The sequence below is a fragment of the Cynocephalus volans genome, chromosome 10 (genome assembly GCF_027409185.1).
Source record: "Cynocephalus volans isolate mCynVol1 chromosome 10, mCynVol1.pri, whole genome shotgun sequence".
Classification (NCBI taxonomy): Eukaryota; Metazoa; Chordata; class Mammalia; order Dermoptera; family Cynocephalidae; genus Cynocephalus; species Cynocephalus volans.
In genome coordinates, this window is record NC_084469.1 from 56,171,799 (window position 1) to 56,193,840 (window position 22,042).

Genomic DNA, 22,042 nt, shown 5'->3' on the forward strand with positions numbered 1-22,042 from the left:
CCCTTGGGAGCTCTGCCACCTTGGGCCAGCAGCTTAACCTCATTGAGCCTCATTCTCCTTATCTGTGAAATGAAGATTTAGGGGGTTGGTGAGATGGTGCCTAAGTCTAAATGTATCCAACATGGAGCTGCACAAATACTAAGTGCAGGAAAAGGAAATATGATTAATAGCCACTGTGATGCAAAAGAAGAAAATAACTTTCTCTCAGGGTAAGGGAGAAGGGAGTGAGGGAGAGAGACCAAGACGATGTCTAGGAATTCAGCTTGGAGGACAGGGTGGATGGTGGGGCCATCATCTCTGGGCAGAGAACCTGAAAGGAGGAAGATGTTGGGTGACGCAGGGAGCATAGGGTTTCACTTCCAGGAGCACTGCCTCACCCAGACTGTGGTTAAGTGGGTGAATGAACTGTTTCTTTTAAGCCCAACCTAAGTCTCTGCCTTTGAATAGTGGAATTTACTCCACTGACACTTATTGTAGCTCCTGATGTATTCGGCCTTATTCTTGTCATCTTCTTGGTTTCTTTTCTCCCTGAATCCTTTTTCTGTTCTACTAGTGGTTTCCCCTTTCTTTCCACCCAACATACTGAAACTTCTATTTTTTTGCCAAAATTAAAAATTAACCAGTATCAGTACCCTCCCACCTAAGCAATTGAGGACTTTTGCATATTTTTACTTTTCTGTGCTTCCTCAAGTTTGTCTGGTTTCCCAAGGCAAATGGCCTGTCTCCCCTATGTCCAGTTGGGGGTAGAGAATAATTCCTCCTCACCATCTCTGGTTCCCAGGAAGGGTGTGGGGACTCCGTCTGGGTCCAAGCATGGCGGAGGTGGCACCCAGTTTCAGATTCCAGGGATAGTGTGTAGGAGAGATTTTCCTCGGAGTCTGTGGAAGGGATATGGGTATGATGCGAAGGGTTTCATGACTTTGGAATTAATCCCGATCCACCAGGCCCCTTCCTAGGACTGCTGCACTCTGGGTCTTACCACTGCTGGCATGGGGAACTGGTGGGGGTGGGAGGGGGGCTCCTGGGGGACCTGCATCGCCCTTGGTCCCTGGCCTCTTACACTCCACCTTCACTTGGTCTCTGCAGTGTTTGTGGCAGCACAGCCCACAGTCTGGGAAAAAGTCAGTGGTTAGTGACCAGAGGCTCAATTCATACCCCCGCATTCCTCCAGCCTGTAGGCCCTGCCACTTACTGATGCCCACTCACCCCGACAGCGGTAGCCTTGTTTGGTGACACCCCAGAGCTGGAAGAGAAAGCAGAGTTGGCTAGGGGAGGGAGGGCTGTGGACTGATCGTGAGGGCAGGTGGTGGGGGAGTGTGGATGGGTAGGGAATGTGGAAAATTTTCAAGGCTTGGAGGCTAAAATGGAATTAAAGGAATTTGGTGATTATCTCAAGTTTGAGGAATCATATAGGATTTTAGGATTAGGTAAAATTTGGAGTTAATAAAATGTAAATTCTTAAGGGCTGGCCTGTGGCTCACTCGGGAGAGTGTGGTGCTGATAACACTAGGGCCGCAGGTTCGGATCCCTATATAGGGATGGCCGGTTAGCTCACTTGGGTGACCGTGGTGCTGACAACACCAAGCCAAGGGTTAAGATCCCCTTACCGGTCATCTTTTAAAAATAAATAAATAAATAAATTTTAAAAAATGTAAATTCGAAGGCCTGGTCAGTTAGTTCAGTTGGTTAGAGTGTGGGGCTGATAACACCACAGTCCAGGGTTCGATCCCTGTACTGGCCAGCTGTCAAAAAAAATGAACAAAAAACCAAAGGTTTAGAAAATTAAAATGTAAATTCTATGGTTAGGGAGGGATTGTGTCTGTTGTGTTCTTGCTGTATCCCCCACAGGGCTTAGAACTATGGCACAGAGGAGGCACTCAGTAAATATTTAGTGAATTAATAAGTGAATTTGGGAAGTAATCCAGGGTTTGTGAATTAGTCTTGATTTGGAAATTGAGAGATTTGTCCATTATCCAGAGTTTGAGGATACCTTGAATTTGGAAATTATTCATGGTTTTAGTGATCTGGAATCTAGAGGTTTGGGGGTCAATTCTGTTTGGACATAATCTCCCCAAGTCTGTAGATTATCCAGAGTTTTGGAGATTATCTACGGTTTTAGATATTTTCCATGGTTTGGCAATTGTCCAGGGTGGAAATTATCTGGGATTTGGGGATTATCTGGAATTTTGGCATTATCTAGAATTTTGAGATTATGCAGGATGTAGGGGATATCCAGTGTTTAGGGTTTATATGGAATGTGGGGATTACTTGAGGCTGGAGGATTTTCTGGAATTTGGGGATTATCTGGAGTTTAGGGACTGTCAGCACTCTGGGGCAGGGCTGGCTTTCTGAGCCCTGGCTGTTAGGAGTTGGGGCACTCCGGGGAAATGGGCCCTAGGGGTGATAACAGGGCAGAGTGCTCACGAAGCCGCTGCAGCTGTCACAGAAGGTGGGCTTGCGGAAGGTGACCTCATGGAAGGTGTGCAGGAAGGCCAGGCCCAGTTTGGAGCAGATGGCACTGGCCCGGAGCAGGTACCCCGTCAGCTCCTCCCTGCTGAAGGACCCGCTCCTGGGGGCAGAGACCAAGCTTCAGCATGACTGACACTACCTCCTTCAGATCCAGGAGTCCTGGTAACCCTGGTATCAAATAATCCCCAAATAGTCTTTGGGGTATCCAGGAGTCAGGGCCACTTACCCCTGGCGGGGGGGTGGGTGGAGTCCATAGCAGGCGAAGGGGAAGTTGTTTGAGAGTCGTTCAAAGTCCTCCTGAGAAATGGTTCCTTGGCCTTCAGGGTCATAATTCTTGAACACAGACTTCAAAGGAGCATGGGAAGGGCAGAATAAGGCCAAGTCATCGAGGTATGAGCCCCGTCGTGTTAGATCCCCTCCCCTAGGTTCAGGCCTGTACAAATGTCCCAACAACCAGGCCGCAGTCCCTTCCTTACCTCCACCAGCTGCTCCACATGCTGACCCAGGGTGACCCTGTCTGGCTTGGGCATCACACCAGGGGCCCACTCTACTACCAGAGGCACTTTGAAGGGGGAGGGTGGCTGGAAGGGGGGCAGAGGAGCACAGTTAGTCAGTGCATAGGCTTGGGTGGGGGGTCAGAAGTCAGGGGTCAGGTCTCACCAGACTCTTGGGACAGCGGGGTTCCCGGGCGTAAGAAAGCTCATAGATTTCGTCCTCTGTGTAGAAGAGGTCCAGAGAAAGCTGGGGGATGGGCATGGGCATTACAGACTCCGCCTTATCTCCATCCTCCTACCTACAGCCTCTGAACTTGCCTGGAGACCCTCACTCTCCATCCTTTTCCCAAAGCTCCTCTTCTCTGGGGACTCTTAATTTCTTCCCACCAAGACCCCATTCACATTCTACACTGCCCCTTTCCCCTAGTCCAGAAATATCATTTTCTCACTGAGGCCTTTTTTGATTTCCCTATTTAAGATTGCAACACCCCTGTCACTTTCCATGCCCTTTTCTGCTTTATTTTTCTCTATAGCACTTATCATCTAAAAGTGATGATACTTGGGGCTGGCTGGTTAGCTCAGTTGTTTAGAGCATGGTGCTGATAATACCAAGGTCCAGGGTTTGATCCCTATACTGGCCAGCCACCTCCCCACACCCCCCAAAAAGTGATGGTACTTGTTTTATTGGCTGTTTCCCCCTTAGATGTCAGCCCCACAAAAAGAGAAATTTTTTTTTCTGACTTGCTCACTGCTGTGTCCGCAGTGCCTGAAATAGTGCCTGACTCACAGCAGGTGCTTAATAAACATTTTAGAGTTAGCACAGCATAGGGCCTTAGACACCCATCTTAGGGCAGGGCTGGCTCCACAGGCCAGTGACCCAGGCAGTTGCAGAACCTTTGCTTAGAAGGGCCCCTGCTTTGTTTAATGCCCTGCTGTCACCATCTTGAAATTCTTAATAATTTTGAACAAGGAGTCCCACATTTTCATTTTTTTACTGGGCCCTGCCAATTATGTAGCTAGCTGGTCCTGTCTCAGGGTCTGAAAGTCAAAACTACATGGCCATTGGAATCCCAGACTCTCCCAATTTAAAAATCTTCCAGTAAAGCATAGCTGGAATTCCATACTCACAATCTTAGGACACAGTGTAGTTATTAACATACGTTAATATATGGGCTCTGAAGCTGGCCTGCTCGAATTCAAATCCTGGTTTTATTCCTATGGGACAGTGGGCACACCTCACCTCTCTGGGCCTCAGTTTCCCAGTCCATAGAATGGGCACAGTGAGAGTTCCCACATTGTAGAATTGTGAGGTGGAATGAAATGATTTGTGGAGAGTGTTTAACACAGTGTCTATAACTGTTATTAGTTTTTTGCTTAGATTCCTGGATATGTCCAAGCATGGAATTTTGGACTATTGGCATGAGAAGCTCAGAACCTTGGAGTTCAGCAATGTGAAAGCCCAGAGCAACCCCAGAGCTCAGATCAGTGGATACTTGAGTTGCTGGGGGAATCAGGGGAGAAAATGCACCACTTATATAGAGCTCACTGTGTTCCAGATACTGTTTTAAGTACTTTATATGAATTCTATTATTGTTTGATTCTTCTCAACCACCCTTTGCAGTGGGTTCTATTATTATTTCCATTTTGAAGATAAGAAAACTGAGGCTGAGGCATTAAGTGACTTGCCCAGGGTCACACAGCTAGGAAAAAACCTAGAAGTTCCAGCTCAGTGCCTGTGCATTCCAGTACTATTCTATCCTAGTCCTGCAGACCCTCACCCACCTAGGACCCTAGTTCCCAATACCCTGGGTCTCAGCCTCTGGGAGCTCAGCCTGGCCGGGGCAGGGCAGCTCACCGTGAGCAGATGCAGCAGGTCTTCATTAGCACTGCAGGGTGGATGCTGCCCTTGGAGGGCTGCCAGCTCCTGCAGCCGCAGGTAGAGGCTGTTCAGTTTGGGTAGGTGCAGGCGGCCGTCAGGCAACCTATCAGGCTGTGCCTCATGCAGGGACACCAGGTCCTTGAGATGCACACCTAGTACAGGCAGCCGGAAGCCCATGCAGCCAGCCCAGGTGCGGCGGTAGCGAGCGTAGTTGTTGTGGGAGGCCAGGAGCTCATTGAGCTCTAGCAGGGCCTGTGCGGGAGGGGTATGTTATGAGGGGCATGTTATTGCAAGGGTAATTCAGTACCTGAGCTCCCTGGAGAAAAGTATCCTAGCAGCCTCCTGTGTGGGCTCTAGACCCCCAGGGGCCCATTGGCATTTTGGACACCTCCCAAGCACCTCCTGTCCAACCTTGGCCTCAGCATCTCCTCCAAACTGCTCTTCCTCTTGGGTCCCTATCTCAGAGAGGCCCAACTGGCCCCCATTTCCCAGGCTAGAGTGACTTCTCAAAAACCCGAATCTGATTATGAGTGCTGTCATCACTCCCAAACCTTCCCTAGCTCCTTATTGCCCTCTGGATAAAGCCCAAACACCTTAGCCCAGCTCACAAGGCTCAACAGGATCTTCCCCTGGGTGTCTCCAGCCTAATTTCCTGCCACTTCCTGACCTCAGCCACACACCAGACTCATGAATGACTCATGCTTCCCAAACACTTCCCAGGACATCCCCAACCCACGTTCCTCCCTTGGGTGGCCCAAGGGTGTGTGACTTAGCTCCCCACCTGGACTGCAAGTTCTCTGCTAGCATCTCTCTCGTCTGTCTCCCTCACAGCCCAGCTCAGGACCAGACACACTGAGAGTAGAGAGGGGTCAGCATTGTGGGTGGATGGATGATGACAGGAGAGGAAGAATGCAGACAGAGCCTGAAGGTCTGCGGGATTTAGAGGAGCAAGGTCCTCTGGTGGTTCCAGGGCCCCTGGGCAGGGATTGTTGAGGAATTAAGTATGGGGGTTTGGAGAGCTGACCACTCGGACTTTGGGGAGTGTAGTGGGGGCTCACCTTCGTGCTGTCAGGGCTCAGGTGGGTGTGGGAGTCCTTGAGTCTGGAGATGGCACTATGACACAGGCCCCCTGTGACTGCCATCAGCGTATTGAAATTCTGCAGTTGGTGGAGCCTCTAGGAAGGAAGGTGCACAGAGATGGTAGGTATCGTAGGAGGCCAGGTCAGTTGGAAGCTCAGATGAGAGCATCTCAGCTGAGTTGGAGTCTCAGGCATGTGTGGGTGTGGACCAGTATGGGCATCAGACAGGTGAGAGAAGGTGGGTGTGTCAGGCAGGAGTGAGTCACAAGCACACAAGCAGGTAAGTGAGCATCACAGAGGTGTCAGTTATCTAAGGGGCGGTCAGGCAGGTGATAGACTGATGGAAGGTTAGAAAAGTGTGGGGAGGCAGGCAAGAATGGGGAATAGACACGTATGTGTCAGACAGGTGGGGGGGGATTCAGACATGTCAGGGTGTCTGGCATTGGGGGTCAGACTGCTCTGAGAGTCAGTCAGGTGAAGGGAGACAAGCAGGCGTGGGCTCTGGGCAGGAGTTGGGAACCAGGCAGAGGGGAATGGGACCAGAGTGATATGAAGGTGTCCACCGGGCATCAGAGGGACTTCCCTCACCCTCCCTTTTTCCAAGTTTGAAGGGCGTTTAGGTCGCTGTGGAGAGAGAATAAGGCCAGTGAGTAGTGGAAGACATTTACACCAAAGAGACCCCAAGCAGACGCTAGAACCCGCAGGTCTAAGGGGCTCTACAGGAAGAAGCAAAGCGATGGAAGACGCCAGAGGAAGGGCGTGGTCTGCGTGGAAACAGGCAAAGGGGTGTGGCCGCGGTAGGGGTCAGAGGACTTCCCTTTTCCCCAGAAGAGAGGGAAGGTATCCGGAAGGGAAGGGGGGCTACAGGGGCGTAATACATGGGGCGAGGCCAGGGAGAGAACGGACGTGAAGGGGAGGGATGCAGTCATTGTCCCGAAGGGACCGCTGGGGCTTAGGGACTGGGCATTGGAGCCTCGGTGGAGGATGACGCAAAGGTGGGGGCATGGAAGGAACGCTTTGCCCTGGGGATAGAAAATTCGGGAATTGGGCTTGGGAGACGGGGCCAGGAGGGACTTGTCAAGTGCCACGTCTAGGGACAAGGGGTGGGGCCAAGGCGGGTCTGACGTGGTGATATGGCCAAGGAAGAAGTGCCGTCATGGTCCTGGATTAGAACTCCCGGACTGAGGCCTTGGGAGCGGGGCCAGGGATGCTCAACTCCACCCCGAGATGGCCTGCTGGGGCCAAGGGACTGGGAGTCTTGGCGGAACTGGAACTCGAGGGTCGGGTACCTGCGCTTGGTGGAGCTCACAGCCTCGCGGGCGAGTACCCGGGAAGCTGGCGGAACGGCGGGGCGGGCCTCACCTGTGCCACGTGAATAAACTTGTCCAGCACCTGCGCACGCTGTGCGGGCCCAGGACGGCTCAGCACCATGACCTGCACCCAGCGGGACACGCTGTTGCTGAGACCTACGGAACCCTCCAGGGCCGGGCAGCCCCGCACAGAGCCCTGCAAAACGTAGTCCCGCAGATCCTGGGGCTGGGGGCGAGGTGAGCGTCAGGGTGGGCGTGGGTCTCAGGCCCTACCCCTCACACACCATCCCCCTAGCAGTCCGATTCCTGCTGTCCCAGCTTGGAGCCTGAATAAACTTTGTCATCTGTCTCCCCCCAGGTGGCCCATGGTCCTCTCCCATCTGAGAAATGTTTAAATAAAGCCAGGCACTATTCAGAGCACTTTATCGTATTAACTAATTTAATCCTCATAACTCTGTGAGGTGAGTACTATTATTATGCCCACTTTAGAGATGAGGCAATTGAGGCACAGAGGATAAGTAATTTGCCCAGGCTCACAAAGGCATGAGTCAGGGTGGGAACCTAATATATATGCTCTTAATTGTATACCTGACTGATATACAGTCAGCAAAGGGAAGGATGGGGAAAATGACTTAAAACCAACTTCTACTTGTTCTGCTAAAGAGTCTACATTCCATACCCACATGCACTGCACACATGTATTTGTGTATGTATTGTGTTTTATATATTGTGTTACACACACACACATGCACACACACACACACACACACAAGGAAATTTTCACATTAAGGAACCAGATCCCCACCTTCCCTTGACGGTGTCAAGATGGCAATAGCTAACATAGGTATGTTGATGCACATGGAATTGACATTTGGGTAGATAAAATATGGCAAGTTCAAATGGTTCAACTGGACAGCATGTACTGTGGACCGTGCACTGTTTCTATGAGGCAGGAACTGTTAATATCCTCTTTTTACAGATGAGGAAATTGAAGCACAGTACATTTAAATGCTTGGTGAATAAATGAATAACTGATAAAATATTTTGAGCATTTACTATATGCCAAGCACTGCAATAAGCATTTTTAAATGGACATATTAATTTAATTCCCTCACTCATGCAATAAAGTATTATGGCCTCTGTTTTACAAATGAGTCCCAGAGAGGTGGAGAAACTAGTTCAAAGTTATACAGGTCAGAAGGGGCTGATGGAATTTGAACCCAGGGGCTCTGTGCTCAGCCAGCTCAACTCATTTTCCTAGATCCAAATTTAAGAGTTTGAGATCCCTGCTGGTTGCTCATGCAGGGATCCTCTCAGTCCTCCCTGGCCCCAGTCAGGCCCCATCCCACACCAGTCTCTCCCTTGCTCCGGGTCCTCACCGTAATAGCCTGGAAGGACCGGAACTCCAGATAAGTGAGGTGCTGAGCCAGCTCTCCAGTCTCCAGGTGGTCGAAAAGCAAAGACACTTTGCACTTTTTGCTCAGGCCTGGACTGCTCATGGGGGGCGGGGGGCCAGGGCCACCAGGGCTTAGGCTGGAGGCCAAGAGGGGCAGAGTATTGGAGTGGCTCAGAATTGAGGGTTTGGGGGTGTGGAGGGAGATGGAAGAATGAGGGTGGGGCAGAGAAGGGGGCATGGGGCTGACTCACAGGTTGGAGGAGTCTCCCAGGTTCCTCTGGGCCGAGCTGCCCTCTTGGGCCACGGTGGCCCAGAAACGACCTATAACTTCTTCTAGCTGGGGCTCCTGGTGCACCGCCTCTGGGTGTTGGGTCAGCCAGTACCTGAGAATGGTTTGGAGATGGTGGAATGAGGATGGGTTTGGGGTGGGGGTTGGGAAGGTGTCTACAAGGTGTCTCTTGGGCTGAGGAATCTCTAGGTGCTGAGCTGTGGTCTCTAAATGTGTGCAGGGGTCTCTAGAAGGTGAGGGTTTGGAGAGATACCAGGTTGGGGGGTCTGTGGAGTAGGACTGGGGGTCTCTTAACACAGGCTGGGGAGGATCTATGGGGGATGGATTGGGGGATCTCTTGGAAGCTGGACTGTTGGGAAGTAGGATGGGGGTCTGGTCTCAGGAACTAGACTGGGGGTTTTGGGGGCAAGATTTTGGGGGTACAGGGTGAGGGGATCTTAGGAGTTAGGGTGGGGTATGTGGGAGGTGGGGGTTTGGGAGATAAGGATTGGAAGTCTCTGGGCTTCAGCTAGGAGTGGGTCTATGGGATTTGGTTGGGGGTCTCTAAGAGGTGGGGTTTTTTTTGTTTTGTTTTGTTTTTGGTGGCTGGCTGGTACTAGGAACCAAACCCATGACCTTGGGGTTATAAGGCTGCGCTCTAACCAACTCAGCTAACTAGCCAGCCCGAGGGTGCCTCAGAAGTGGGATTTTGGGGAGTGGGGCTGCGTGGGTCTGTGGGGAACTGGGCTGTGGAGTCTTTGAAAGGTGTTTCTTGTGGGGAGATCTTGTCCAAGTCCTACCTGACCAGGTAACAGATCTGCAGCTGCCTCAGCTCCTGTGTGTCTCCTCTGGCCTCCTGGTACTTGCGTTCTGGTCAAGGCTCTGTTATTTAGCATCCCAGATCTGCCAGCTCACCCTGTTCCCATCTCCCAGGCTCCCATGTATCTACTCCCTGCCCTCTACCCACAGCTCTTGGTACTGAAAGGATATAAAGTCAGCAGACGGGCGGCAAGGTCGGCGGAAGGCAGCACCCAGCTGTGCATGGCCAGCACCATGTTGAGAATGTGATCCCCACGGCACAGGCTGCCAGCTGAGTCTGGGGGTGGGATAAGGGGTACTCTTGTCAGAATGGCCTCTGGGCAATGGACTGCATAGCCTCCAGACCTGGTTGGACAGACTGTTTCAAACACCAGTTCTACCCTGCATGAGCTTGGGCAAGTAACCTAACGTTGTGCCTCAGTTTCCTTGTCTGTACTGTGTGTGGGCCAGCACAATGCCTGGCAAGTCTTGTTGAAGATCGAAATTGCATCAGACCTCCTCCCTCTCCCCAAATCAGGAAAAACGCAGGTGTCTCTCTTATCCTAATGTAGTGTTTGAGACTTATTTCACACACTCCTGCTCCCATTTCATACCGCCCAAAACTGAAGCCTAGACAGAGCTGGGTGCTTGGCCTTCTGTTAGGATTGGGGAGGCTGGCCAGGTAGGGGGACACTCACCAAAGGATTGGATGCATTTCTCCAGTAGTTCATCTTCACTGCAGCCACCTTCACTCAGCACGCCCAGATTCATGGAAGCCATGACCTTGCTGATTTCCCGGGGGCTGGGACACGTCTTGTGGCGGCGGGCCTGTCGGGGCCGGCCCCGCCCTCCTGTTTTCCCAGTGCATTCTTGATGGGACTTCCTGTGGGCACCCCCCAAGGGAATCATGGGAGCTCCTTCCTTCAGGAGACTCCCAGAATTCCTCTGACCCCCAGTGCGCCATGGGAGAAGTTTCCTAAAGGCAAAGCCCCAGGGTTACTCCTGACCTACAATGAATTCAAGGGAGAAACCACCAGAAATATTCCAGATTCTCCAGGGAATCATGGGAGAAGACCCCCAAGACAGTAAGGACCCCCCTGGAAATCATAAGAACTCCCTTCTCCTGGCATTGTCCCCAAATTCCTCTTGACTATAGGGTCCCAAGACATCATGGAAGAGATTTCCTGTTGGCAGACCCCTGGGATTACTCCTGACTTCCCAGGGAATCATGGGAGAAGACCCCGAGGATCACTCCTGACCTCCCCAAGGGGAATCATGGAAGATTCTGCCCTCAGGCCCACTCCTCAGAATTCCCCTTTGGTCTCCAACACATGCCTTTCCTCCCCCCAGCACTCATAAGAGCAGGCAGACCCCTGGCATTCCATTTCTCCCCTTCTCCCCTACCTTCACCCCTACTAAGGTGACAGAACCCTCCCCCAAGCCAGCCCTGGAGTCTTAGCCTCTAGCCTGGGTCCCTAGATTTGGTGACTGGAGGGAAAATACCGGTGGGAAGTGGCCTCTCCAGGGCTCTTCAGAGCTAGGCAGAGGTCCCTGGGGCTAAGGTGGATTCAAGGAAAGTTTAAAAATAACCCTCAGTCTGTCTTGTCCCTCCCAGAGGCTCCTGTTCCAGTTGGGGAAAGAGGGTAATGAAGAGACAGGGATGGTGGGAGGAGAAAGGGAGCAGAATCCAGGTTCCAGTGTCAGACAAAATGGGTTCAAGAAATTTCTGCTAGCCATGTGACTTTGTTAGTCACTTAATTTCTCTGGGCCTCAGTTTCCTCATATGGAAAATGAGGGCCATTCTTGGACCCGCCACAGGAATTTATTATAAACATTCAATGCCTAGCTCCTCAAAGGTGCTAAGTAATGGACTTAGTATGCCCAGGCTGTTAAGTGACCAGAGGTGGGAAAGTCGAACTTGAGGTGCAGAGGAAGAAAGTGATCAGGCAGAGAAGGTAGGCCTGCAGCATGAGGATGAAACCAGAAACATGGGAGACCAATAACGAAGGCACTGCCATGTCCCCTGGCACATTTTAAGGGCTCAACAAACTGGTATTGAATGTTGTTGAAAAACAGCAGGCATTAATTCAGTGCTGAATATGTACCAGGCCGAGGGAGGGTTGAGCACTCTAGATCAGTGGTCCTCAAAGCACAGTCCCCAACCAGTACTAATAGCATCACCAGGGAACTTGATAAAAATACAAACTCTCAGGCCCCACCCCAGACCTACAGAATCAAAAACCTCAGGGGTGAGCCCAGCAACCTGCACTTTACAAGCTCTTCAGTGATCCTGATTATGGCCAAGTTTGAGAACCACTGGTCTAGATGGTCTCACTGAGGACTTACAGGCCCCTCCATGGTAGGGTCTACGATTATTCTACTGGCAGAAGAAACAGCAGTTGAGTGCCTTACCTAAGGTCACAGCCAGGAAATAAGACAGCCAGGACTCCACCACTAAACTGCTGAATATTATGGGGAGGGGATCCCTTTGCCCATCACAGTCATGCTGGGGGAGGTTGGAGGAGCTACCCAGGCTGGGGATGCAGCCACCATTCACTCTGTGGGAACAGGAGTGCAAGCTTGCCCACGAGATAGAAACCCACTCTAGAACCAACTGTCATAGCTAGCCATAGGCTGCTTCCCACCCGCCTGTGGACTGGCAGCCCCCAGTAGTGTCTGGAGCTGGCAGCAGTGGTTTAAGAGGCAGCGGACCCAGCTTGCTCTATATCACACTCCCCTCTCCTGGGGCAGGGCCCTTCAGGAGCCTGGAGTTTCTAGTCCAGGAGTCAGCGACTGTGATGGGGAACCAAGAAGACCCCAGGAAGGACAGAGACATCCAGTAGAAGGAGTTAGGGTGGGGTGGGGGGCAAGTAGGGAGAAGGGGACGCAGAGCGCTCAAACTCCAGAGCGAGAGGACAAGGCACAGATCCTCATATACAAGCAGCCCCAGTTCTGGCAGACTCTGGACTCCCTGAAGCATCTCTTCACCTGGCAGCTCCTGTGCCTGATCTTACAGGAGCTGGGCATGCTGCCCCCTCGTTTGTACCTCCCCAGCCTTCCCACACAACAGGAGGCCCAGGAGCTTAGGGCACTCTGGTCTCCTTGGGGAGGGTCCTCTCACCTCTTGCTGTCTTTCCTGTTCATCTTCCTGGGGGCAGGGGGGAGCAGAACGGGTCTTGCAAGTGTGGCTCTGCTCCTCCGCCCTGTCCAATGCTCCAGCTACTTCTCAGCCCCTTTGGAGCAGGAGCCTCCTCAGTGCTTGGGAAGGAAAGAGGAACTGCCCCTCCCCACCCACCCCCAGGCCAGGGGGAAGGAAGAGGCTGGGGAGAGACCAAAGGTCCCCTCCCCCACACGGGGATCCCTTCAGGCTGAGGTTTCCGGTGCTGCTGGCCCCCACCCCCAAGGGCCCAGCACGCCCTCTCTCTATCTCCCCCATCTTTCTGTCTCTAGACCCGTCGCTGTCATACTTCATTAAAAGCAGGGGGTTTTTTTCTTATCTTTTTTTTTTTTAAGTATGACTAATATTTCTGTAAAAACACACATACTTAAAAATCTATATTTCTATAAGGACATATTCATGTATATAATGCACAAAGGTTTGAATGGAAACTAAGTCATAATATTTTGTGTATTTCTTCTTATGTTTCTTCTATTCCTGGTTTAGTTTTAATGACATCATTTGTACGCTGGAAAATATTTTCACTTTATTATTTTTATTGAAACAAACCCTTATGTAACACCTACTGTGTACCATACACTGCTCTAAGGGCTTTTAAAATATTAACCCATTTAAGGCCGGCCCGTGGCTCACTCGGTAGAGTGCGGTGCTGATAACACCAAGGCCACGGGTTCGGATCCTATATAGGGATGGCCGGTTTGCTCACTGGCTGAGCGTGGTGCTGACAACACCAAGCCAAGGGTTGAGATCCCCTTACCGGTCATCTTTTAAAAAAAAAAAAAAAAAAAAAATTAACCCATTTAATCCTCACACAACCCACTGTTATCTTATTATAAAAACATTACAGATGGAGGTTAACACTCTGGAGCCCCCTCCCCATCTACTGTCCCTCTTAGGCAGTGGTGACCAATATACATGTTGTAGGGTTTCATCCAAACTGTTGTCTGTGTATTTATGGGTTTTTTTTTCTCATTTTTTTCTGTGTGTTTATGTACAGAAGTGTGATCATAGAAACAGACTTTTGAGTGTGTGTGTTTTTTTCTTTTACCTAAATGTGTTATGCTTGGCATATTTTTTAATTGGAGTACAAAAAAGAGCACAAATCATTAAATATTTAGGTTGATGAATTGTCACCAACCGAGCAAAACCATGTGATATTCACATAAATCAAGACACAGAACAGTCTCATCCTCTTTAAGCTCCTGTGCCACTCCCAACTCATCTCCCACAAGTTATCACTAGCCCAACATCTAACCGAGTAGTTTTGTCTTGTTTTGAGCAGTATGTGAATGGATTCATCTGTTGTGACTGGCTTCTTTCATTTACCATCATGTCTTTGCAGTTCTTCTGTTACTATATTTGGTTATAATTTATACTTGTTTGTTGCTGTGCAGTCTTTCATTGTGTGATGATTCCATGATTTATTGATCAATTTTCCTGTGATGAACATTTGAGTTGTTTCCAGTTTGGGGCTGTTGTAAATAATGCTGCTGTGAATATTTGAGCACCTGGCTTTTGGTAAATATATATTGTACAATTTTGTAGGATAGTACTCAGGAGCTCAGGCGTAGAATCAATGGGTCATGGGAGTATGATTCTGCCAAACCTAACATGTTAGGAATTCAACTAAACAGCTCTCTCAGAAGTATATTTTTCATGTTTCTTTTCTTTTTTTCTTCTAAAATAGGTCACCATTGGTTTTTTTTTTTTTTTTTTTTTTTCATGCAAGAACATTTATTTACTTACTTATTTTGCAACTGGCTGGTATGGGGATTCGGACCTATGACCTTGGTGTTATAAGGCTGCACTCTAACTAACTGAGCTGACAGGCCTGCCCACACCAGGGCATTTAGACAAGTGTGGAGTCCATTGTCTTTAGTCTTTCCATCACATGACCTACCATAGTTTCAGACCCTCCCTCTTCTCTCCCTTCTCTCTTTCCCTCTCTCTCTATCCCTCTTCCCTTTGGTCTCCATGGGCTGTCTGTTTGTCTTTCAGCCCATCTCCAGCAGCACCTGCCTCTTGCAGATGTGATGTAACAGGTCCTGGCTGAGCTGAGCTTGTAGTGTGGGAGTGTCTCCAGGTTCTGGGGAGGTCGAAAAAGGCCCTGGCACTTGTTTATACTCAAATGGCCTCCACGGCCCTGGAGATGGTTAATACCAACAGTAATAACATGGATAACCACAAAGGAAAAGACTTCTGAATTGAACCACAAAAACTAATATGGCAGAAAAATGATGCGCCTGATAACATGCAAATATGGATTTTCTTTTAATGAAGACACCATGGGACAAATATCAGGTGAAAGAAGGGGAAAAGGTATTTGCAATATTTAAAATCGACAAGAAATTAATACCTAGAATGTAAAAGGCACAACTGCAAATCACAGGAAAAAAAGACAGCAACTCTGATAGCAAAGTGGACAGAGTATGAGTAGGTAACAAGGAAACCCAACACTCTGACACGTGCCTGAGAAGATGCTAGAAGTTATTGGCAACTGATCATGGAAGTGCAAATTAAGATGACAGTGAGTCATCCCATAGGTCTGGCAAAAATTAGAAGCTGAAGTGACAAGTGGCAATTGGAGATGTAGGGACCTGGGAACCCTCGCACACTGATAGTGGGCAGCCATTACTGAGGGCTGCCTGGCACTACTTAGGCCAATTAAGTGTGTGCATGGATATGTCATTCTGCAATTAGCTCCTGGGTGTGCACACCAAGGCATTCTCCCTTGGCTCCATAAGGAGACATTTTCAATGAGCTGGAGGCAGCTGGGTGTCCCCCCAGAGGGGTGGGTCCATAAACAGATGCAGTCAGTCATCAGAGTCCTGCAAAGCCACTACAGCCACAGACAGACCATGTGTCCACACAGCAACATGGGTATGGTTAAAACACATAATGATGACTGACAAAAATAAGAAACACTATTAATACCTTATGATATAATGCACAATGACACAGAATAATTGTACATTATATGTAAAATTTTAAGGAAAAATTATACGTATTATATAGTGTATAATAGATATAACATATTATTGTATATAGAATATATTACCCTAAATATGGAATTATATAATTATGCATTATATAATGCATAATTGAATTATATAATTCAGTAATATAGTACAAACTATGTGCTGTTTATTACAATTGTGTTAACATATCAATATTTAACTATGTAACATCTAGCAACCTATTATACATCGAATAACATTTTATATATAATTTTGTTGAACTATAGGATATTGTTTTATATAACTTAATATATACCACTACATGTTAATAATGACAATTTTAATAGAGCCCTGTATCAATCAGTTACCATGTGTAAGCTCTAATTGATTTCCTCTTGGAATTTTCCCCATGATCCCGGAAGATAGGGACTATTTCTAATTAGTCCAGTTGACAGATGAAAAAACTGAGGCCAGGAATAGGAAGGAACTGGTGACGGGGCTTCATGCTCCCCAGTACAGAAAGCCTTCGACGCTCATCTGCATAAAGGGGTTGCCCAGCTGTGGCCCCCAGTGGCTCAGGTGGCTGGGGTGAGGGACGGCCCTGGGGAAGTGGGTTTTATAATTTGGAGATTTTATGCAAATATTGAAATATTGAGACAGTAAAGTATCTGGGGCCAGGGCTGAGAGGGCCTGGTTAAAAATCCATTCAAATCCCTGCCTCTGCCTCCGTGTGGCCTTGGGCAAATCACTCCACCTCTCCGTGTTCGGCTTTCCTCATCTGTAAAACGGGCGCTGTAAGAGTAGTGACCTCACAAAATTGTTGTGTGGGCTACATGATTTATTTGGTCATGTCCTTAAAACTATACATTGTAGGCACCACACATTATTTCCTCCAAACAACGTGAATAATAATAGCAGGATTGTTGTGAGAACTAAATGAAATGTAATAACAAGATTTTGACTCAGCAATTAAAGTGCAACAGGCTCGCAAAGACATCGGCCATACTGTTGGTCCAGCCTTATCAGGCAGTTTTTAATAAGGATAATAATAGCAGCACTTGCATAACATTTACTGTGCGCTGGCACTGTTTTAAGTGCAGTAAATAAACTATCTCCTTTAACTCTCTCAACAATCCTGTGAGGTAGGTACTATTACATCTCCCTTACCAGAAGAGGAAACTGAGGAATGGAGAAGCTAGGTAACTGATTCAAGGTAACCCAAGGGAGTGGCGAGACTGAGATTCAGATCCCGACTATCTGGCTCAGAGTTCTTGCTCTTTTTTTTTTTTTTTTTTTTAATTACACACTGTAGGTATTCAAGAGTTCTTGCCCTCAATAATTATGTGTGGTGCTTTTTAAAGTCGATACACCCAGTGCGCAATCAGCTCCTCTGTAATACCCGGCAAAGGCCTCAGTTTGCCCTCTGTGACGCTGAAGAACGGTGATACCTTACTCACCGTGCGTGGGTGGAGAAAGCGCAGCTACCTTCTAGACACTTCGCCCCCCGCCACGCTTACCTCCAGCCAAGTTTCGAGGTGTGGGCGGGGCTCCAACCAGAGGGCGGGCCTTAGAGTCCTGGTCCAATGGGGGCCGGGGGGCGGGGACTTTCTCCCATCTCTGTCCAGCACGCGAATCCTCTTCGCAGTTCCATCTACCTCGCGGGTGCCTCTGGCGTCCCCAGAGGTCTCCGACCCCGGCCCGCCCCCAGCCCACCCGCCCGGCCTGCGGCCCCCTCCCCCTATTTCTCGACCTCAGCCCGGTCTCCTCAGGCCTCTACATCATGGGTGACGGAGGAGAGGGCGAGGACGAGGTCCAGTTCCTGCGGACGGTGCGTATCTCTGGGTTAGGGGTCTCTGGGGCTATCTCTCGAGTATGTCTTCGAATGTCTCTGTACTGCTTGCTGGTGGTCTCTGAGACTCGAGGCCTCTTCCTTTGTCATTTCAGGTGACTGTCACTCTTTCTCTCTTTCTGTATCTCTGTTTCTTTTAATCTCGTTCACCTTTCTCACCACAGAGGATTAACAGAATTTGGTAGCACAGGGTGGGGAGGACGATCTTTGGCCGCCCTCTCTTCTTACGTTAGCGATTTGTCCCTGACAAGGGGGGCCACTGAAGTAGCACCCCTTCCCACCACCCTAGAAACAGGCACTCGGGAAGGTAGCTCTAATTCCTGGGCTTAATTTAGCTGTCCCCCCACCCCCACCCCAGCCCTAATTTTCTTCTTGCTCCAGACCGACCTATTTGAATTCTTGGAAAGGGGGCTGGGGTAGGCTGGAGTAGACAACTCCTTTCAACTCCCAGCCCTTGAGAGTCTCCCAGAGGTTTCTCGGGTTCTGGGTCTTTCTTTCCCCCTTTGTTTTGGGGAGGAGGGTCAAATATGGATGCTAATGGTCTCTGAGGGTCTCTGGGTATTGTTGCTCCCTGTCTGTCTCTGGGTTGTCTCTGTGTCTCTTTCTCTCCCTCTCAGTCTCTTTTTCCACCTTGGTCTCCCTGTCTCTGTCTCTGTCTTTGTTCCTTGGCTTCAGAACCTCTGTGTTTGTCTGTTTAGCTCTGTCTCTCCCTGCATCTCTGATCCCCAGGTGGGGGCAGGGATGAGAATTGGAACAACAGGTGTCCCTCCCAGAATAGCCTGCTTTTCTGGGGCCTTGGCAGGGGACAGGGCGGGGACAAGATGGGGGAGGGGCTGCCTATCTCCTAGTCCTTCCCACCTTCCCCTCCCAGAGGTTTAGCAGGGTATGGGGGTGTGAGTATGGGAGGGGATGTCCTCTCCTCCAGGCCAGGCCTGCTGACCCTGCATCAGCCCCTCTTCTCCCCCTGGGCTGTGGGGCCATGCAGGAAATGCTGACACAGCATTCTGGCCCCAGAATAGAACCATGGCGAGCTGGGTCTCGTTTCCTGGGAGGGAGGAACCAACAGCTGGGGCTGGTAGTGAAAGATGGGGACAGCTGGACATGAGGCCACGGGACCAAGCCTAGCTTCAGCCTAGACTCTTGCCCCAACCCCAGCCCCTTAGCAGACACCATGGGTTGGGCCCTCCCCTCCTCTCCAGCCCTAATAAGACCATGACCATGGTCATCAGCCCCTGAGCAGTCACTCTACACCAGGCCCTGTGCCCAGGGCCTTGGCCTCCTGAGGAATCTAATTATATCCTTGCTGCCCTATCTTCTGAGGTAGGGCCCTATCTTTATCTCCCTGGGGGATTTGAGGGAAACCAACGCTCAAGTGGTAGAATCACTCAAGGTCAAGGCCAGGAAGTGGCATCACTGGATGGCCCTGGGGCCCAGCCCTCCTACTTTCACCAAAGAAAAACTGGGCTCAAACTGGCCAAGGTAGCCAGTGTTAGGGTTCCAGAGGCCTGGCCCTGGCATCTTTTGGCTCCAGATTTGGTCTGTTTTTCTGAATGTTATTGAAGTTGTGTGGTGATTTTCTCAAAACTTTTTGCACCACATCCCACCAATAAGAAACATATTCTATGTTGTGCCCTAGTACATGCACATGTACATAGACATCATAAAGATCAACTTTATTGAGGTGTAATTCACATGCAATAAATTGTACCCATTTTAGGTGTTATAGTTCAATGGGTTTTGATAAACTGTAAACACCCATGTAACCACCATCATAATCCAGGCATAGAACATGTCCTTTGCCTGGGAAAGTTCCTTCATGCTCTTTGCAGTAATCATCCTGCCCATCTGTTTTATATCACTATAGATTCCATTAGTCACATCTAGTGTTTCATATACAATGTATGCTTGTTTGTCTTCCTTTGCTCACAATAGTGTGTGTGTGTGTGTGTGTGTGTGTGTGTGTGTGTGTGTGTGTGTGTGTGTGTGTGTGTGTGTGTGTGGCTGGCTGGTACAGGGAACCAAACCCTTAACCTTGGTGTTACAAGGCTGCTTTCTAACCAACTGAGCTAACTGGCTAGCACACTCAGCATGATATTTTTGATGTTCATCTATGCACCATGTATCGAGAGTTTGGGTTACTGAGCAGTATCCCATTGTTTGAGTACACTGCAGTTTGTTTATTGGCTGACCTGATGATGGACATATGGGTTGTCTCCAATTTTTGGTATTATGGACAACCCCCATGAACATTCACCTATTTTTAACTGAAACAACTTTCATAAAATGTGAATTGTCTTTACAGCATGATGGCATATTGCTATCTTCTGTTCTTGCTCTATTTATTTCATTTTTTAAGCATGCTGACCACAGCACCCCAAACTGATTTCATTTCCTTTTGATAGGTGGTGACCTCCAGCCCTGCCCAGGCGGGGGTTCCTCAAAGCCTGGTCCCAAGTCAGAACCTCCTCCTCTGTTACAGTGCAGATTCTCTGTTGACTCCAGATCTGCAGAATCAGGCTCTTGGTGGTGGTGCTGGTAGGGTGGGGGAACTGGGTGGCAGGAAAGCTATATTATTAGCCAGATACCAGACAACCTCCCCTTTATTCTGATGCCAGAGAAAGTTTGAGAATCAATGATGTGATGATTAGGCCCTTTGTCTCTGGTTTATATCCTGGCTTTGCCATTTGCTTGCTTCCTAACTTTGGGCAAGTGGTTCTTATTTTTTTTCCTCTGTGCCTCAATTTCCTCATCTGGAAAACAAGGACAAAAATACACACAATAAAGATTCAGGGGGCCCATACAATTATCTCTCTGATCTCATCTTCTCCCACTTTGCGTCTCATTCCTGCTGCCACCACCACCCTGTCTCCCTTGCTAGTCCTCAACACCCCAAGAACCCTCCAGCCACAGGCCTTTGCACAGGCGGCTCCTCTTCCTGGAACATTCTTCCCCCAGATATGAACAGGCCCAATTCCTTCTCATTACTTGGAGAAGGCTTAGCTCAAATGTCACCTTCTTGGAGACGCTGTCACTTCACCCCCTCACTGATGTTATCCCCACCCCAAAAGCCACCCTCTTACATCACTCTGGGTTATTTTTTCCTTAACACTGATCACTGATATGAAAATTATGAATTTATTTATCCATTTATTGCCTGTCTGCACCATGAGGTTGTCAGCTCACTGAAGGCAGGGATTTTTGTTTACTTTGTTTGCTGCTCTATAGTCAGTGCCTAGGACTAAGGCGTAGCAGCGAGTAAGTTCTTAATAAATACAAGCTAGATGGTTACTATGGATACACAAACTCCTGGCATGTGTCAGGATGTCAGGGTTAGGAGACACAGGACAGAGCAGTCCTGGGGGCTCCTGCCATCATGTTGTGCCTCTCTCCCTCCTCCCAAGCTGGATGGATAGACTGAGAGCTGCCCGCATGTGTCAAAGCCCAGTACGGGGACATGTTTGTGTGATATGCTTGGAAGGCTGGAAGCTGTGTGACCTCAGGCAGGACACCTAACCTTCTTGAACCTATTTTTGCTGCATTAAAATAGAATAATCACTGTTTAAGAGCTAAGGGTTAAGAGCTGGGGTCTCCATCATTTTTGACTGAGACTCCCTATCAGAAAAAACATTGAGCACCCCTATGTACATTTTTACTAGTTATAAATGTTAGATATGGACTACTATAGTAATACATTAAGAGGTGGGCTAGTGTTTTAAGAGTGTGGTGTACAGAGCCACAGCATTGGTATTCAAATCCCAGTTATTCCTGTACCAGCTGTGTGACCTTGAGAAAGTCACTTCACCTCTCTGGGCCTCAGTTTTCTCCTGTTTATATAACAGGACTTATCTCATAGTGTTGTCATGAGGATTAAATAAGTTAATATATGTGAAGGTCTTGGAATGGAACCTAGCACACAGAAAAGGAATTTAAAGCATTTTATTTTATTTACAATTTTAATTTATGTGTTATAACACCAAAGTCAAGGGTTTGGATTCCCAAACTGGCCAGCCACACACACACACAAAAATTTACTAATTCATAATCCTGAAGTAATTTCTAACTCATAGATCAGTTTAAAGAATTCTTATATAGCCTTCATATTTCCCAAATATTAAGATTTTGCTATATCTCCTTTATCTTTCTTTCTTTTCTCTTTCTCTTTCCATATTTCTCTTCCTGAATTGCTTGAGACAAGCTATGGATATGATGCCGTTAACCCTTTAATACTAAAATGCATGTTTTCTAAGAACAAGGGCAGTCTCTTACAAAACCAGAGTGTAGTTATCAAAATCAGAAAATTTACGTATGTATGTATGAACTTATTTATTTATTTACTGTTTTTTTCTTTTATTGTAACATTGAGTG

General features: G+C 48.7%; 2 protein-coding genes across 10 annotated transcripts in view; one reads left to right on the forward strand and one right to left on the reverse strand.

Moving 5' to 3' along the window:
- Positions 1-42: 42 nt before the first annotated feature.
- On the reverse strand, positions 43-12,837 carry RASGRP4 (RAS guanyl releasing protein 4). 7 transcript variants are annotated; one of them, XM_063111500.1, is made up of 17 exons: positions 12,815-12,837; positions 10,392-10,576; positions 9,875-9,991; positions 9,696-9,765; positions 8,879-9,010; positions 8,611-8,722; positions 7,284-7,457; positions 5,901-6,017; positions 4,819-5,094; positions 3,130-3,210; positions 2,946-3,050; positions 2,696-2,814; positions 2,425-2,569; positions 1,207-1,243; positions 980-1,111; positions 766-878; positions 43-310 (listed from the first exon to the last, which is right to left on the reverse strand). In XM_063111500.1, exons 1-17 carry the CDS (start codon positions 12,835-12,837, stop codon positions 251-253), a joined length of 1,998 nt encoding a protein of 665 aa, XP_062967570.1. In that variant the 3' UTR covers positions 43-250. The 7 variants fall into 7 exon arrangements, with proteins under 7 accessions (XP_062967570.1, XP_062967571.1, XP_062967572.1 ...); XM_063111501.1 differs by having other exon boundaries at positions 7,284-7,355; positions 8,611-8,764; XM_063111502.1 differs by having other exon boundaries at positions 4,819-4,887; positions 8,611-8,764.
- Positions 12,838-17,470: 4,633 nt separating this feature from the next.
- RYR1 (ryanodine receptor 1) overlaps positions 17,471-22,042 on the forward strand; it is a 115,654-nt gene continuing 111,082 nt past the window's right edge. For all 3 annotated transcript variants that reach the window (XM_063112129.1, XM_063112130.1, XM_063112131.1), the window contains exon 1: positions 17,471-17,656. In XM_063112129.1, the coding sequence (XP_062968199.1) occupies positions 17,609-17,656 (48 nt within the window). In that variant the 5' untranslated portion in view covers positions 17,471-17,608. The remainder of the gene's footprint in view (positions 17,657-22,042) is intronic.